Source organism: Salvelinus namaycush, chromosome 7 (assembly GCF_016432855.1).
Source record: "Salvelinus namaycush isolate Seneca chromosome 7, SaNama_1.0, whole genome shotgun sequence".
NCBI lineage: Eukaryota > Metazoa > Chordata > Actinopteri > Salmoniformes > Salmonidae > Salvelinus > Salvelinus namaycush.
Genome location: NC_052313.1, coordinates 16480593 through 16498611, shown reverse-complemented (window position 1 = coordinate 16498611; position 18019 = coordinate 16480593). Strand labels below are relative to the sequence as shown.

The 18019-nt window shown below is 44.1% G+C and overlaps 1 protein-coding gene across 2 annotated transcripts in view; it reads left to right on the top strand.

The window, feature by feature from the left end:
- Nucleotides 1-18019, top strand: part of LOC120051029 (receptor-type tyrosine-protein phosphatase mu-like) — a 315310-nt gene that overhangs the window by 171398 nt on the left and 125893 nt on the right. For both annotated transcript variants that reach the window (XM_038997620.1, XM_038997619.1), the window contains exons 8-11: nucleotides 5114-5422; nucleotides 7736-7845; nucleotides 13891-14092; nucleotides 14468-14570. In XM_038997620.1, the coding sequence (XP_038853548.1) occupies nucleotides 5114-5422; nucleotides 7736-7845; nucleotides 13891-14092; nucleotides 14468-14570 (724 nt within the window). The remainder of the gene's footprint in view (nucleotides 1-5113; nucleotides 5423-7735; nucleotides 7846-13890; nucleotides 14093-14467; nucleotides 14571-18019) is intronic.

Sequence of the window (18019 nt, the reverse complement as noted above, 5' to 3'; positions counted from 1 at the left end):
TCATCAGAGAAAACGACTTTACCCCAGTCTTCAGCAGTCCAACCCCTGTACCTTTTGCAGAATATCAGTCTGTCCCTGATGTTTTTCCTGGAGAGAAGTGGCTTCTTTGCTGCCCTTCTTGACACCAGGCCATCCTCCAAAAGTCTTTGCCTCATTGTGCGTGCAGATGCACTCACACCTGCCTGCTGCCATGCCTGAGCAAGCTCTGTACTGGTGGTGCCCCGATCCCGCAGCTGAATCAACTTTAGGAGACGGTCCTGGCGCTTGCTGGACTTTCTTGGGCTCCCTGAAGCCTTCTTCACAACAATTGAACCGCTCTCCTTGAAGTTCTTGATGATCCGATAAATGGTTGATTTAGGTGCAATCTTACTGGCAGCAATATCCTTGCCTGTGAAGCCCTTTTTGTGCAAAGCAATGATGGCGGGACACGTGTTTCCTTGCAGGTAACCATGGTTGACAGAGGAAGAACAATGATTCCAAGCACCACCCTCCTTTTGAAGCTTCCAGTCTGCTATTTGAACTCAATCAACATGACAGAGTGATCTCCAGCCTTGTCCTCGTCAACACTCACACCTGTGTTAACGAGAGAATCACTGACATGATGTCAGCTGGTCCTTTTGTGGCAGGGCTGAAATGTAGTGGATTCAGTTCATTTGCATGGCAAAGAGGGACTTTGCAATTAGTTGCAATTAATCTGATCACTCTTCATAACGTTCTGGAGTATATGCAAATTTCCATCATACAAACTGAGGCAGCAGACTTTGTAAAAATTAATATTTGTGTCATTCCCAAAACTTTTGGCCACGACTGTACTGTACAGTGTTTGTATATCAGCTGTGAATGGGCGTTGTTGCCTGTGATGTCTGGTGAGGACCTGCCTACAACAGGCCTACAAGCCCTCAGTCCAGCCTCTCTCAGCCTATTGCGGACAGTCTGAGCACTGATGGAGGGATTGTGCGTTCCTGGTGTTACTCCGGGCAGTTGTTGTTGCTAGCCTGTACCTGTCCCGCAGGTGTGATGTTCGGCTGTACCGTTCCTGTGCAGGTGTTGTTACACGTGGTCTGCCACTGCGAGGACGATCAGCTGTCCGTCCCGTCTCCCTGTAGCGCTGTCTTAGACGTCTCACAGTACGGACATTGCAATTTATTGCCCTGGCCACATCTGCAGTCCTCATGCCTCCTTGCAGGATGCCTAAGGCACGTTCACGCAGATGAGCAGGGACCCTGGACAGTAGATAGGCCTCTTTCTTAATTTTTTTCATAACTGTGACCTTACAGAAGGTAGGCACTTAAGCTGTTAGTGTCTTAACGACCGTTCCACAGGTGCATGTTAATTAATTGTTTATGGTTCATTGAAAAAGCATGGAAAAACAGTGTTTAAACCCTTTACAATGAAGATCTGTGATTTGGATTTTTACTAATTATCTTTGGATGACAGGGTCCTGAAAAGGGACCTTTTTTTGCTGAGTATATTAATGCTATAGAGAATTCTGTGCTTCCAACTTTGTGGCAACAGGTTGGGGAAGCCCCTTTCCTGTTTCAGCATGACAATGCCCCGTGCACAAAACGAGGTCCATACAGAAATGGTTTGTCGAGATCGGTGTGGAAGAACTTGACTGTCCTCTCACTAATGCTCTTGTGGCTGAATGGAAGCAAGTCCCCGCATCAATGTTCCAACATCTAGTGGAAAGCCTTCCCTGAAGAGTGGTGGCTGTTATAGCAGCAAAGGGGGGACCAACTCTGTGTTAATGCCCATGATTTTGGAATGAGATGTTCAATGAGTAGGTGTCCAAATACTTTTGGTCATGTAGTGTAGTTCTCTCTCGCTCACCCCTTTTCTTTCCCTCTGCCTCTCACATACTCATGCCTCATTCACAGCGGTAACATTTCATGGGCTGTGGAGAGAGAGAAACATTTTTGTCTCCTTCTGTTTCCTGATTGGAATTGTTGTTCTGATTTAGGTTTCATCCTACACCTCTGTCACCAGCGTTTTTATCCTCATCTAATTCTTCATTATTCATTATTGTTATCCTTTTGAAAAGGAACTTTTGACCCCAAAAATGTTTTTGCTCTCCTGCTTTCCATTGGGACATTTTCAGTGGTATTATGCCGAAGTGCTCCAATTATGCTTTCAAGTATTCAAAGTTCTGTTTTTCTATGCGCAATCAACACATAAAGGAAACAGTAAGCACTCTTCTGCGGCGAGGCCCAATTGCCATTGTGCTCTCCCCTCCTCTGGATTACTTTGAATGTCTCGCAGCATCGGCGGACACTTAGGCTGCAGCTCCTGAATAGTGAAGAAGACTAGTTGTGCAGTGGAAGACTCCTCAGGCCTACTATCCAGCTGAGCTCCCTGTCAGTTAAGCCAGTGATTACCGTTTAGAACGGTGACAATGTTACACACAATGGGCTCTGGATTGCACAGTCGTACGAGTACAATGGGAAAGTGCACTGCAGACTTGGAAACTGTGGTTTAGTGAGAGGTACCTATCCTCAATCCTAGCGTTTAAGAGCCAAGTGGGGTCAGGTGAGTGAATGCTGTATAGGTGAGTAGACCATAGAATCACAGATGATAGATGGTGCTTTGTCATCAGCTATGTTCATGTGATGTCAACTGAAAAGTGCATTGAAACTATTGAAGTGAAATGGAGATATCTGGCACAATTCCACCAGCACTTCCTATTAACAGAATATATATTTTGAGTATATTGGAGGACAATTGTCTTCCTGATCAACTATGGGGAGTTCTGAATGGCCAACAGTGTCCATCTCTGTCCTTGCATTATCAGGCAGGCTACTCAACAGTACCTAAACCAAAGAGCCACAGACCAATGTAACCCGACTGTCATCACCAGAGACATGCTAGCCTGCTCTTCCGAGACCACTCACAGGCCCTTTGGATATGCATCAAAGACTAGAGGGAACAGAAAATACACTGTTGGCATTTTCAAGTCCCACACCTGCACCGCAACTGTCCCCCATTTTTTTTCAGCACGGGGAGTTTGTTGTGATAGATGCAGCCGTGAGCCAAAGAAGCTTTTAGTTCAGCCCACAGAAGCTCTCAAGCTCTCTCAATCACATCAACAGTCGAGGAAAGAAGAGAGGATGTGTCTTTTGTGTGGCAATTTTCGCCCCCCTTCTCCTTTTTTCTCCCACAATGCTGCTCTCGAATACAAAGACATCCCTGTCCTCTTGCAATCTACGTCTTTGATTTCGTAGAACAAAGGTTCGAGCCTTGCAGCGTACTCAGTGATATTAATAGGTATTTCAATAAAGCATTGTTTTGTGCTTTAATCTTACACTTAGTATTGCGTTGTAATGAGCATGCTTTGGCCTACAAGCTAATGTTGAACAACACGAAAGATGAACGCAGGGTTTGATTCTGACTTGCACACGTGTCCTCCTGTGGTATAGCGTTTCTCCCCTTCTTCTCTTGACATTCCTCAGTTGGAGTGGCTCTAGGTGGGAGGTCAGCCATAGTCGTCTTTCTCCCCATAACAGTGAGTGTGACCTTGCTTTCCTGTCACGGTATATCACCTTCACACATTTCCACAACACAGCGCTCTGATCCTGTGTTTAGGAAATTGAATAGAGAGGTTATCTGCTAGCTTATGTCTGTATTCTTGGAAAATACTCCTCATCCTCCCTATATCCTACTTTTGTTTAGTAGAAACGGCACATGATTGAAGTTAGATGAAAATATCCAGCCAAATGTGGGATTACTATGATGGAATGTAAGCCTTGGACAATATTTGATTGATCAAAATCTATATAACAGACAATAGGAGATTAGTGGATTAGTCTGTCGTAATCAGAAAGGTCTTACTCCTTTGGGATGTTGCGCAAAACTGCAAAAGGAAGTGTAAAAATAGAGTAAGAGTGCTGTTAGATGTCCTTTCATCCATCTCTTTTGTCTGATCATCTCTGTGATGCATGTAGTTGGCTGCACTTCTCCATTCAGCTGAAGTTAAAAGAAGTTAAAGACTTCACAGAGACCTTTCTGGAAGTGCGGAATGTTCGGATTTTAGTGATTAATGCCATAAATCTAAGGAGTGCGAGTGACTGGCTTGTCAGAATCTGATTTCTGCCTGTAAAACGCCTTCCCCGAGAGCTTTATTACAAGACTGCTGATTAAAAGGTGCTCCCAGCGCCCTTATTTTAATCTCGGCTCCCTCGTGCTCCGAATAGAAATACAAATTTAAAAAATGTACTCTATACTTAGATACTTGGACATTCATATAATCCCAGGACAAAATAGAGTCCTGTCCATGAGCATGTTTTTTCAAGATGTCCTCTCAATGTCAGCAGAAAGAGAAGTGGACAATGTTAAACCACTGGGCATCTCCTTTTCTGTCTTTGTTGCCATGGCATTAAACCTCACAGGTTTTGTCTCTGACCTAATCTTTCTCACAGAGTCGGTGAACATGGAGAGGATTATACAAGTACAATTGAATGGGTTTTGCCCACTCATGGTTTCCATCCAGCTTCAATTGGAACTTGGTCTCCTTATCAGAGTCCACCTGGGCTTGCCAAATTGCCTATCTGGTGGCTCCCGTGGTCCGAGAGCAGCATGGCTCATGTAACTCTTAAGTGTTAGAGAGCTAAATTCCACAGAGATGGACTGCCAATTGAACCCAGGATGGAAATGTATCCTATTACAGTGCTGTGTGTGGCTGCCTTCACTTAACATGGGAGAGAGTAGAGATCAGATAGAGCAGGAACCATGGCTCTCTTATTAGACCTGATGGGTTCTAGAGGGCCTGGGGTGGCTGTCTGGACAGAAGTGTTGGGAACATGTCCTATTCCCTGTCAGAGTGGGGGTACCCCAAGGATCAGTGGTGGGACCATTACCATTCCCAGTCAGAGCGGGGAGACTAGGGGGTTACATAGTGCCACAGCAGGTAAAGGATGGGTAGCTAGGAGGATTGGGATGTTGTTTTTGATACTTGCCAACATTCCTAGCGTTTAGATAACAAAAAGCTATATTAAAATAATGGTAAAAATGTTTTAAATATGTGAAATAATCTCCATGTTTGACACAGGCTGCGATAAATTAGTGTTGATGTTATCTTTATGATTGACTAACTTTTCCCCTCCTGTCCCCTTCTCTAAAGACCCCATGCACGGTCCCCGAAGACTGGAGGTGGTGGACATCAAGTCCAAGCAGATCACAGTGCGCTGGGAGCCCTTCGGCTACAACGTGACCCGCTGCCACAGCTACAACCTGACTGTTCAGTACCGCTACCGGGCCGGCGGCAAGGAGGAGACCCGGGAGGAGGTGTGCTACGACACGCTGAGTGTGGCTCCGCAGCACACCATCCGGAACCTGTCGCCCTACACCAACGTCAGTGTCAAGCTGGTGCTGAGGAACCCAGAGGGCATCAAGCAGAGCACGAACGTGGGCGTGCTGACCGATGAGGATGGTGGGTGCATCTGAAAGAGGGAGACAGGGTGGGGGGAAAAAGAGAGAGGGTGGGTGGGTGGGGAGAGCGTGGGGGTGGGGGGAGCGAGTGGGTGGGGGTGTTGGGAGAGCGTGGGGGTGGGGAGAGCGAGCGGGTGGGGGGTGGGGAGAGTGAGCGGGTGGGTGGGGGGAGAGAGAGAGAGAGAGCGCGCGCGAGAGGATGGTGGAGAGGGATGGGGGAGAGAGAGAATGGGAAGAAGAGATAGGGGGGGAGAGAGCGGGAAGGGAAAAATAGAGAAAGCTTCTAAGAATTGAAATAGAGTTGATCCCAACTCTGCCCTGCCAACACTTCCAACATTCAGCCTTTCAAGGTCATCATTGGGGTCCAAGAGAGCACAAAAGCATGAGGGCTTGTGTTTCAATAAGGGAAAGATAGTTATTTGAAAGCACTTACATTACCTTCTTTTGATACATACACCTACATCTACTTCTGTGATGCTTTATTAGTTTTTTTCCTGCTTTGGCGCTCAAGGCCATTTGAAGATTACATTCTCACTCTGCTCCTCAATAGCCCTTTGGAGGTTATTCAAATTGATATCAAACGTTCAAAGGACCTCTAATGGAATTATCTGCATGATAACAAGTTTAACTTTTCCAAATGAGTATAGGAGGTGCCTTTAAGTTGCACTGCTTTTCAAAAAGAAATGTAGAAACTAGAAACCTTTTGACCCTGTTATGAGTAAGGAAATGTATGGTTTGCTTTCCTTTCATTTCACTTTTTTGCCAGTTAGTCCGTACATTTTCTAGCTGTCCTTGACCCTAATGCAGTTTGTTTTGCTTCCGATTCAATATACAATGTGAGGACCCAGAGCTCTGTATCAGTTTACTGTAGTGTACCTACAGCCATGATGTAAAGCCTCTGTATCTGTTTACTGTAGTGTACCTACAGCCAAGCTGTAAAGTCTCTGTATCAGTTTACTGTAGTGTACCTACAGCCAAGCTGTAAAGTCTCTGTATCAGTTTACTGTAGTGTACCTACAGCCATGCTGTAAAGTCTCTGTATCAGTTTACTGTAGTGTACCTACAGCCATGCTGTAAAGTCTCTGTATCAGTTTACTGTAGTGTACCTACAGCCATGCTGTAAAGTCTCTGTATCAGTTTACTGTAGTGTACCTACAGCCATGCTGTAAAGTCTCTGTATCAGTTTACTGTAGTGTACCTACAGCCATGCTGTAAAGTCTCTGTATCAGTTTACTGTAGTGTACCTACAGCCATGCTGTAAAGTCTCTGTATCAGTTTACTGTAGTGTACCTACAGCCATGCTGTAAAGTCTCTGTATCAGTTTACTGTAGTGTACCTACAGCCATGCTGTAAAGTCTCTGTATCAGTTTACTGTAGTGTACTTACAGCCAAGCTGTAAAGTCTCTATCAGTTTACTGTAGTGTACCTACAGCCATGCTGTAAAGTCTCTGTATCAGTTTACTGTAGTGTACCTACAGCCATGCTGTAAAGTCTCTGTATCAGTTTACTGTAGTGTACCTACAGCCATGCTGTAAAGTCTCTGTATCAGTACACTGTAGTGTACCTACAGCCATGCTGTAAAGTCTCTGTATCAGTTTACTGTAGTGTACCTACAGCCATGCTGTAAAGTCTCTGTATCAGTTTACTGTAGTGTACCTACAGCCATGCTGTAAAGTCTCTGTATCAGTTTACTGTAGTGTAGCTACAGCCAAGCTGTAAAGTCTCTGTATCAGTTTACTGTAGTGTACCTACAGCCAAGCTGTAAAGTCTCTGTATCAGTTTACTGTAGTGTACCTACAGCCATGCTGTAAAGTCTCTGTATCAGTTTACTGTAGTGTAGCTACAGCCAAGCTGTAAAGTCTCTGTATCAGTTTACTGTAGTGTACCTACAGCCATGCTGTAAAGTCTCTGTATCAGTTTACTGTAGTGTACCTACAGCCATGCTGTAAAGTCTCTGTATCAGTTTACTGTAGTGTACCTACAGCCAAGCTGTAAAGTCAATAAAATAAAACAAACCATGCTGTGCTCTCACAACAGCTTTTAGGAGGTTCCATCTAATGTGCCTTTATTGAAGTAGTTGAAAGAGACAACGGCAGAACCATGACCGCCCTGCGCCCCCATGAGACCTCAGTTGATCCTTTTCACCAAATCATTCAAGCTTGGTCTGGAGAAAGTTCGCCGCCAACCGCCCAATCTATGGGAATCACGATGTCGATTTATGATGGTGTTAGGATGTTGAAGTGGCTCAATATCGAAAATGGTCGATATTTAATTTGCTCTGAATTTATTTCCCCCTCGTCCCTCTCCTCCATAGTGCCTGGCGCTGTGCCACTCGAGTCCATCCAGGGGAGCACGTACGAGGAGAAGATCGCCCTGCGATGGCGCGAGCCTGTCCAGACCTACGGTATCATTAAGCAGTATGAGGTAAGATCTGAGAAACTCCCGAGCCCATTCGCCCACCCAGGCCCAGCTTCTCTCTCTCTTCCTCCCCCTCTCTCTCTCTCTTCCTCCCCCCTCTCTCTCTCTCTGACTCTCTTTTTGTTTCTCGCTCTCAATTCAATTCAAATAGGCTTTATTAGCATGGGAAACGTGTTTTCATTGCCAAAGCAAGTGGAATAGACAAAAAGCAAAAGGGAAGTTAACAGTAAACATTACACACACAAAAGTTTTAAAAGAATAGAGACATTTCAAATGTTATATTATGACAATGTACAGTGTTGCAACAATGTGCAAATAAAACTATGAAAGGGAAAATAAAGATCTAATTACAGGTTATAATGGTGGTTATACCCCACTGTTTGCCCTTTTCTTGTGGCAACAGGTCACACATCATGCTGCTGTGGTGGCACACTGTGGTATTTCACCTAATAGATATGGGAGTTTATCAAGATTGGGTTTGTTTTCAATTTCTTTGTGGTCTGTGTAATCTCAGGGAAATATGTGTCTATTATGGCCATACATTTGGCAGGTTAGGAAGTGCAGCTCGGTTTCCACCTCATTTTGTGGGCAGCCTCTTTCAATAGCAAGACAATGCTCACTGACTCTGAACATAGTCAAGGATTTTCTTAAATTTGGGTCAGTCACTGTGGTCAGATATTCTGCTACGGTGCACTCTCTCTATTTAGGGCCAAATAGCATTCTAGTTTGCTCTGCTTTTCTTTCTTTTTTTTCTCAATGTGCCAAGTAATTATCTTTTTTTTTCTCATGATTTGGTTGGGTCTAATTGTGTTGCTTGACATTTGCTCAGGACATTGTTTTTACTGAGGAAATGTAGGAGTCTGCTATTAATGATAATGCAGAGGATTTCCCCAAGGTTGCTGTTGACTCATGTTTGTTCTTTGTTATAGGGCCAAAAATATTGGAGAAGTGGTTTATCCATCTCCATTTTGGATAGATAGCTCTTCTTGTTGTTTTTAGTGTGTTACAATTTTCTCAGAAGTGGTTCGATTCAATAGATTCTTCAATTACATTGAGCTGATTTCTGACGTGCTGTTCCTTGTGTATTTTTGCACTGTTTTAGTGTTTCAACATAGAGTACCACAGTATGAGTCATAATACCCATAAAACCTAGCGTCAAACAAGGGAATGTTTACAATTTTTTTCCCACCATTTGTTTTTCCCATAGGGGATTTTAGAAACACTTCAAATAAGGACTGTGTTTCGTGTAGGCTTACCCTTGCGTGACGCATTGATAAGCGGGTGACGTTTATCAATATATTCGCCTGCATTTACCCCCCCCAAATTAAATGCAAATAAGCTGCTAATGTGGCTATTATAAAGAACTACAAATGCCATGATGATCTGGATGAGACTGCCGAATCGAGGCAAAAGTAAGAATCTCTGGATTAACTATCGAATGTTAGCTAAATAATGTAATAAATAAATTGGCAAAATATATTTAAATGGACAATTCTGTGAACTGTATTGTGCAAGTTATAAAAAGACAATACCTGTTAGCAAAGGTGTCAGCTAGAGATGACGTGCAGAAGCTTGCAGGGATTTGTAGATTTTCTTGATGTCTACTTTGATGCTAATTAGCATTTTCGAATCTGAGAGTAAATAGAGCCAAATATATTGATAAAAGTCAGCTTGTCCGAGAGAGATTTACATGGTTATCAAAACATAATGCAAGGTAAGCCTACACGAAGCACAGCCCTTATTTTAAGTGTTTCCAAAATTCCCTATGTTATAAATGAATGGTGGGAAAACAATTGGAACCTTTTCCCTGTTTGACCGCTAGGTTTTATGGGTATTATACCACCACCACTGTGGGGCTTTATAATGAAGTTGTAGGCTCAGGTTTGTCTCTTGTTTTTGGTTGGATCGGTTCCTCAATTCCTTTGTTAGGTTTTTACACTCTTCATCAAACCATTTGTCATTGTTGTTAATTTTCTAAGGTTGTCTGGTTGAAATGTTTAGATTTGATGGGGAAGCTGAGAGGTCAAATGTACTATTTAGGCTTTCTTCTGCCAAGTTTACCCCTTCACTTTTGCAGTGAAACATTTTGTCCAGGAAGTTGTCTAAGAGGGATGGAATTTGTTGTTGGCTAATTGTTTTCTGGTAGGTTTCTGCTCTCTCTTTTCTGTCTCTTTCTATCTCTCTGTCCCTCTGTCTCTGTGTCTCTCTGTATCTGTCTTTCTGTCTCTCTCTCTGTCTTTTTCTCTCGGTCTCTCTCGCTCTCTGTCTTTCTCGGTTTCCCGCTCTCTCTCTCTAACACACATCCATCTTGTGCCTGGCAGGAGCTGGGCGGCTTCCATCTTTCATTCACTCCGGGCCCTTAATTATCTAATAAATCCAACCTAATAACCTTAAGGCCTGCATGCACTGAGGCTTGTTAACACAATCTATTACCCACTGAACCCCCTCCGACAGCACTCCCAACACCAGCCCAGCCCTGTGCCCCAGAGTGGAGCTCCTAATACAACTGACAAGGAATTAAACGAGTTTCCCCAACAACCAGGGAGGAAATTAAAGTTACAACTTGGGGCCTTGTTCAATCAGACCCCCGTATCCCAAGTTTTGGGGATAAGTCAAAAGTATAATTGTTTCCCTGAGTTTGTGAGTATGCACATGTTGATTGATGCCCTCAACAGTACAACGTCAGCGGTAGAACTACAGTCGTAGCCAAAAGTTTTGAGAATGACACAAATTAATTTTCACAAAGTCTGCTGCTTCAATGTCTTTAGATATTTTTGTCAGATATTACTATGGAATACTGAAGTATAATTACTAGCATTCCATAAGTGTCAAAGGCATTTATTGACAATTACATGAAGTTGATGCAAAGAGTCAATATTTGCAGTGTTGATCCTGGATGGTTGGGAGAAGTTGCTCTCGGAGGATGTGTTGGTACCATTCTTTATTCATGGCTGTGTTCTTAGGCAAAATTGTGAGTGAGCCCACTCCTTTGGCTGAGAAGCAACCCCACACATGAATGGTCTCAGGATGCTTTACTGTTGGCATGACACAGGACTGATGGTAGCGCTCACCATGTCTTCTCCGGACAAGCTTTTTTCCGGATGCCCCAAACAATCGGAAAGGGGATTCATCAGAGAAAACGACTTTTCCCCAGTCCTCAGCAGTCCAATCCCTGTACCTTTTGCAGAATATCAGTCTGTCCCTGATGTTTTTCCTGGAGAGAAGTGGCTTCTTTGCTGCCCTTCTTGACACCAGGCCATCCTCCAAAAGTCTTCGCCTCACTGTGCGTGCAGATGCACTCACACCTGCCTGCTGCCATTCCTGAGCAAGCTCTGTACTGGTGGTGCCCCGATCCCGCAGCTGAATCAACTTTAGGAGATGGCGCTTGGCGCTTGCTGGACTTTCTTGGGCGCTCTGAAGCCTTCTTCACAACAATTGAATCGCTCTCCTTGAAGTTCTTGATGATCCGGTAAATGGTTGATTTAGGTGCAATCTTACTGGCAGCAATATCCTTGCCTGTGAAGCCCGTTTTGTGCAAAGCAATGATGGCGGCACGTGTTTCCTTGCAGGTAACCATGGATGACAGAGGAAGAACAATGATTCCAAGCACCACCCTCCTTTTGAAGCTTCCAGTCTGTTATTCGAACTCAATCAGCATGACAGAGTGATCTCTAGCCTTGTCCTCGTCAACACACTGTGTTAACGAGAGAATCACTGACATGATGTCAGCTGGTCCTTTTGTGGCAGGGCTGAAATGTAGTGGAAATGTTTTTGGGGGATTCAGTTCATTCGCATGGCAAAGAGGGACTTTGCAATTAATTGCAATTCATCTGATCACTCTTCATAACATTCTGGAGAATATGCAAATTGCCATCATACAAACTGAGGCAGCAGACTTTGTGAAAATTAATATTTGTGTCATTCTCAAAACTTTTGGCCACGACTGTAGATACCTCTTTTATTGAAAATTATTGAAGTAGCTCTTCCTCTTGTGATATGTTCTCGTAAATCAATCGTGAGTCAGAGAATATACAGTGTGATCTTCAAAGATTGAAGGGACCAAACATGTATTATTGTAGCGAACACTGTTAAAATAGGCAGTTAAAAAAGTTAATCCTCAAACTGCTGGAATAGAAACTGGAGGCATACAGTACTTGAGCCTGGTTGTCATAGGACTTTAATTTGACAGGAGCGTGGGGCATACCTTAGACAGGGTAAACATGTTGCACTTAATCTGTCTGACATCATCCAGTATTTATAAAGATTGCAGCCTTTAAAATACCCTTCAACAACACTGTGGCGTCAAGACGGAAACATCTGGCCCTCTTCAACATTTACACAACCTCAAAAGAACCTTCACAACCTTAAAATAACTTTCACAACTTAATACCGGTTTGAGTCTTATAGCTGTGTGGTTTCCTATAATCCACATTTGTACATAAAACATCATTGTAAAGCACTGTTCATGTGAATAGGCTACTGTAGTACTACATGTTTCTCCCATCGCAGCGTTTGCCTTGCGTTTGACATGCACTTCCACTCTCCACACAATGCGATGTTAGAGGCTTTTTATTGAGTTCAAAAGAGCCATTGTACCAGAACCCAATTTATGCTGAAATTCTCCAATTAAGCTGTCAGGTATGCACATAATGAAATGATATTCTGTCACCTCCACCCCCTGTAACTCTGAGCTGCTATTGTGATCAAGTTGGACAAATCAAAAGGTTTTTTTCTGCCTCATTAGACTCTGATAAAGTCAACCCCATTATCATTGGCTGACATTCAGCTTGTCTCATATGCTCTTCAGTATTTGACTGTGAGCCATGCGTCTTTCACTCCAAAACAGCATTTTTTTCAGGGCTGGCACATCTTTACTGTGCTTTGTCTCAGTTTGGCAGTTGTAGTATGGGCTCGTTCTTTGGGGCTTTGCCTTGAAGATGTACAGCTGGCCCTTTGCGTTGTGACGAATTCAGGGCTATTCTACTATGACCGGTGATACAAGAAAACTTTTGTGTGTTGATTAATTGTCATAAGTCATTAAGTACTTCAATAGCTCTGTATGTAGTACTACGTAGGAGTTGTTCCCTAGGAAATTGTTTCTATGTCTGTTCATTGCATTCTTCAAGGTTGCCAAAGTGAAGGGGTCATCATACCATTTAGTGTTGCCTTGTGTGTCACTGACCAAAACATGACCACAGTCACCATGGCGACTTCCCCTGCTCCTAACTGAACCCTATCGAATCCTCCTTTCCCAACTGAAAATCCCTCACCCCACCAATCAGCCTTGTGTGTGATAATACTGCTCAATGTTCCAGATGCGTTCCTCTCTCCCTGCCTCCCTCCCGCCCTGCCTGATGAAGACTAATGTCCCACCAGAGCCCTGAGCAGCAGCATTTCACACCTGATGGATACAAATGGCCGCCACCGCACTCCAACACTCCCCATTGTGCTTCTTAATTGGGAATCAGAACGGAATAATAATGGAGCTTTCCATTATGGGAGACCGAATGATTTATTTAAATGAAGCTTACTGAGAGAGAGGGAGAGCTGATAAAGTTATAAGAATGAGGGGAGGGATGAGGAGGGGTGTATTCTCCGCTCCGCTGCACTCTTTCAGAAAGAAATTCCCGGGGCCTCCAATCTCCTGCTCGATGGGGTGGGGGGTTTAGAATAAAACAAGTGTTCCCCCCCTGCCCAAACTCTCGCTCATTCAATCCATCACGGAAATGACATTGGAGCTGAGCGTTATCTGTCTACAGTTTTGCCCACAAGTTCCTCCCTTTTCAACGTTGTGACAGACTTGAATGAAGCTTCTATGGAAAGTTTAGGCCTAGTTTCACTATCAAGGGCTCTGGATGCAAACTCTAACTTTGTGTCCTAACTCTTTCAGTATTGTAGTACATTGTAGTTTTATAGATGTACGCCATTATCCTTACCATACACCAAAACTAACCATAGCTATGACCATAGCAAGCCTGACGCTAGATTTGAAACTTTGATATAAACTTGTCATATCCAATCATCTAATCTAGGTTGTGTGTCAATCCACAGATCTCCTACAAGGCCTTGAGCTCCTTCGACACGGAGTTTGACCTGACCAACCAGAGCGGCAAGGTGTTTAAGTTCAGCAACGAGACGTCCCACATGTTTGTGGGTCTCTACCCCGGCTCCACATACTCCTTCACCATCCGGGCCAGCACCGTCAAGGGCTTCGGCCCCCCCGTCATCACCCAGTTCACCACCAAGATCTCAGGTAGGAGAAGCAATGACCAGGACCAAGTAACCAATAATCCTGGACAACCTACTGTAGAGCCCTAAATCTTCCAGGAGATCCTCAGTAATATATAGCTGTGTTCATTGTTCCTGGGTGTAGCGTTTGTCTGCGTTTGTGTGTACTTGCTGTTCTCTGTCTCCTGTCTCTGTCTCCTGTCTCTGTCTCCTGTCTCTGTCTCCTGTCTCTGTCTCCTGGCTCTGTCTCCTGGCTCTGTCTCCTGGCTCTGTCTCCTGGCTCTGTCTCCTGGCTCTGTCTCCTGGCTCTGTCTCCTGTCTCTGTCTATGTCCAGGTCTCCGTCTGTCTTTATTTGTCAGTCAAGTCACCATCTCCTGTGCTCATGTGTTCCCACCCCAGCTCCGTTGATGCCAGGCTATGACCAGGAGACTCCCCTGAACCAGACAGACAGCACGGTTACTGTCCTGCTGAAGCCTGCCCAGAGCAGAGGAGCCCCTGTCAGGTAGAACCATTCACACATCAAATAGCCCTACACACACACTCACGTCACACACAGTAATAAACACCCTGCCCTCACTCCAGCCACTGTCGTCCTCTCCTCCTCTCGCTCCCACAATTTCTTTCACCGCGCAAACGGCCCTCGCAAACGGCCCTCGCAAACGGCCCTCGCAAACGGCCCTCGCAAACGGCCCTCGCAAACGGCCCTCACAAACGGCCACCAACCACCACAGCCGTCTCCCTCTGACGGCCATCCGTCCTAATTGATTGTAATTGGCTTGGGAGGCTGGGGATATTATCCACAACAACATATTTTGTTTTTTAACATTATCAGCATGTATTAATGTGGGCATTTGATCTGAGCAAGCAGCACTTTTTTTGCCTTTTAAAGATAAGAATAAAGCTGTTCTCTCAGACTCCAAAGATGAGCAATCTCAATCTCCTCCTCTTTCTCTCTACTTCTTGATTCTTCCTTCTGGAAGCAAAGATTGTGGTCAAGGGTGTCTCTCCTATGATTTGCACACCTCTGAAAATAAACAGAAATATGCAATACGCTTGCCTGGGAGCATAAACGGTGGTTTGGGCCTTTATTTTTCTCTTGGTTGAGAGAGAAATCAATAACAGTGCTGGCAGGTTCCCACACCCCAGCTATGTTATCCTTCCTTCATTGGCCACTACTTCCTTCACTGCTGACGAGTTCTCCATGAAACCTACGGCTGTAATTTGTCTGGCACTAAGTGTGTGTGTGTGTGTGTGTGTGTGTGTGTGTGTGTGTGTGTGTGTGTGTGTGTGTGTGTGTGTGTGTGTGTGTGTGTGTGTGTGTGTGTGTGAGAAAATGTGTACGCGGACTGCATGTGTGTGTGAAGACTGCAGATATGCTAGCCGGTTGGGCATAGGTTGTCCTTCACACATAGACAGGATATCCTACTACTGTCCTTACTGTAGTTTGCTCTTTAGTCATGAAGTCCTTGCACTGCATTAAGACAACATTATCACAAGTTCTGTGCACTTTTAATCATTCATAGACCCACACAGAGACGACGGACACACACACACAGGGGCTGGCCAGCAGCTAGAGTGATTACATGTTTTAATGTTTCAGACTGAGGAGATAACCAGTTTCTCTATGGGCTCACTCACACACACACACACACACACACACACACACACACACACACACACACACACACACACACACACACACACACACACACACACACACACACACACACACACACACAGGACAACCTGTCTCTGTTATCAAAAGGAAGGATAAAAGTATTTTAGTATGAAGAAACCAGCCGGTATAAATAAATGAGCATGTGCTTTAGCACCTGGTGGCCCATCATGAAGTATTTACTGTTCACTCCTGTCTGAAGCCACTTTAATGGCCGTTTGAGCAAAGTGACAAAAGACACTGAGAGAAACACAGAGAGGCCTCTCTCTCCACCTCACATGAATAGAGCCTAAGTTACATAGATGGACGGTAGTGATATTAGCCTTTTTCACCTGCCGATCACATTCTATAAAGGAATGCCCTGAGTACTGGAAGTTGCTTTGTATAAAAGCGTATTCTAAGTGGCATATTGTTATTATTTACATAAGGTAGACTGAGCCAAACACCCGCAAGGTATCCATAAAAAGTAGGACACTGGAATTCACTCTCCGTCAAACATGATCCTTTTAATTGAACAATTTAACAATAGTGTCACCAATGACATGTCACCACGCCCCCCCCCCCCCCCCAAAAAAGAAAAACCCACTATTGTAAATTAAGATTAACACCAAAAATGTGAAGAAAACTGTCAGCCCTGCTCCAATCCTCCAATCCAAATCAGGTACACTTTCTTTCTCTCCCTGATGACCTTTCGACGACTGTCTTCGTGTCACATGGGCCCGTCGTTGCCATCTTAATTACAGTTAACGGGTCTTAATGAAATCACAGGATTCGCTAATTAGCGCATTGAGGCTGTCTTTTGTTGACTGGCAAGGATTCGCTAAAAGATTAAAGAGGGGATTTGCCGGCTAAAATGTTCGCTGGTTTGTATAACTCCTTATAATCCCAGCACAATGTCTCACCAGGAAAATTAAGAAAACCAAAGGCTGTAAATTGGAGCGATATATGATTAATTTGGAATTATTTGTCATTTCATTTGAGAAATTCTGATATTGTATATTGAAGAGCATTATCAACTGTCAATTGACATAATATGTAGTACTACTGCATATAACAATAACAATGATTAAATATGATTCCCAATTTCTATGCCTTTGACGTTTCTTTGAGATTCCTAGGCCTTGGTCACCGCAGTGTTCTGGCTTGACAACACAGTGTGCATTTCCATTCAATAGGCGATTATGCTCATTAACATGCATGTATTTCAAAGGTCCATGACATTAAGAAGGGTCTCCTTCAAAGTGTAACTTTTGTGTGTCGAGCTACCACCATGATTTGTAGGAAGGTAATCTCAGCACTCTGGATCAAAGTGTGCGTGCATGCTTGCCAGCTACTCACTTGTTACATATGTAGCAGTCTGTCGAGAAGAAAGGTGACAAACACACTTAGTCAGGAGCTCCATATCCCTTCAAAAGAAGAGGCGGGTGGGCTGAGGAGACAAGAAACTAAGTTGAAAGTCAAGGAGAAAATAGAGGGCAGGAGATAAAAAAGGAGGCTGTTGATGAAAAACAGGATTTGAAGGAGTCTCCTCTTTTATTCCCTCCAGCATATTATGACAGAATGACAGTGGAGAACTACACAGTAGGTCTCAAGAGAAAGAGAAAGAGTTAGTCAGAAGGAGAGGGAGAGTCAGAAAGAGTCAGACGGAGTCTCGGAGTCAGAAAGAGTCAGACGGAGTCTCAGAGTCAGACGGAGAGAAAGATTCATACCACACAGACATGCACAGACTGTCATAGCACAGACTGTCATAGCACAGACTGTCATAGCACAGACTGTCATAGCACAGACTGTCATAGCACAGACTGTCATAGCACAGACTGTGGCTGAAGAGGTAATGCTCTGTTGCTACAAAGTGGAGTGAATTAAGAGAAACCATGTGAGCTTTTGAGCAATTCATTATCATATGACACCGCTCTTCTTTGGAGATATTTTTATCACTTTGTTTTAACATGGAGTCGGTAGCATTGGAGTTGATGTTGTTCATAACATGTTGGTTACCCTGTCAAAGGCTCAACGAGATCAAAACGAATACACCACACACTGTGTAAGAACATGCATACTTATTCGCCATAATGAGAGTCCTCCCTGGCGATGGGATTGAGCCAGACAGATTTTAATGTGAAATACCAGATGTTTTTCCGTGATACATTTCGTTAAGACTGCAACCCTTCAAACTGATTGTAAACGTTTGGTAAAAGCAAAGAGTCGGGACGCACACAAAAATACCTCTGTCTGTCATGTCGCATTTGGGGCATAATGCCTTGTGAGGGACTGGA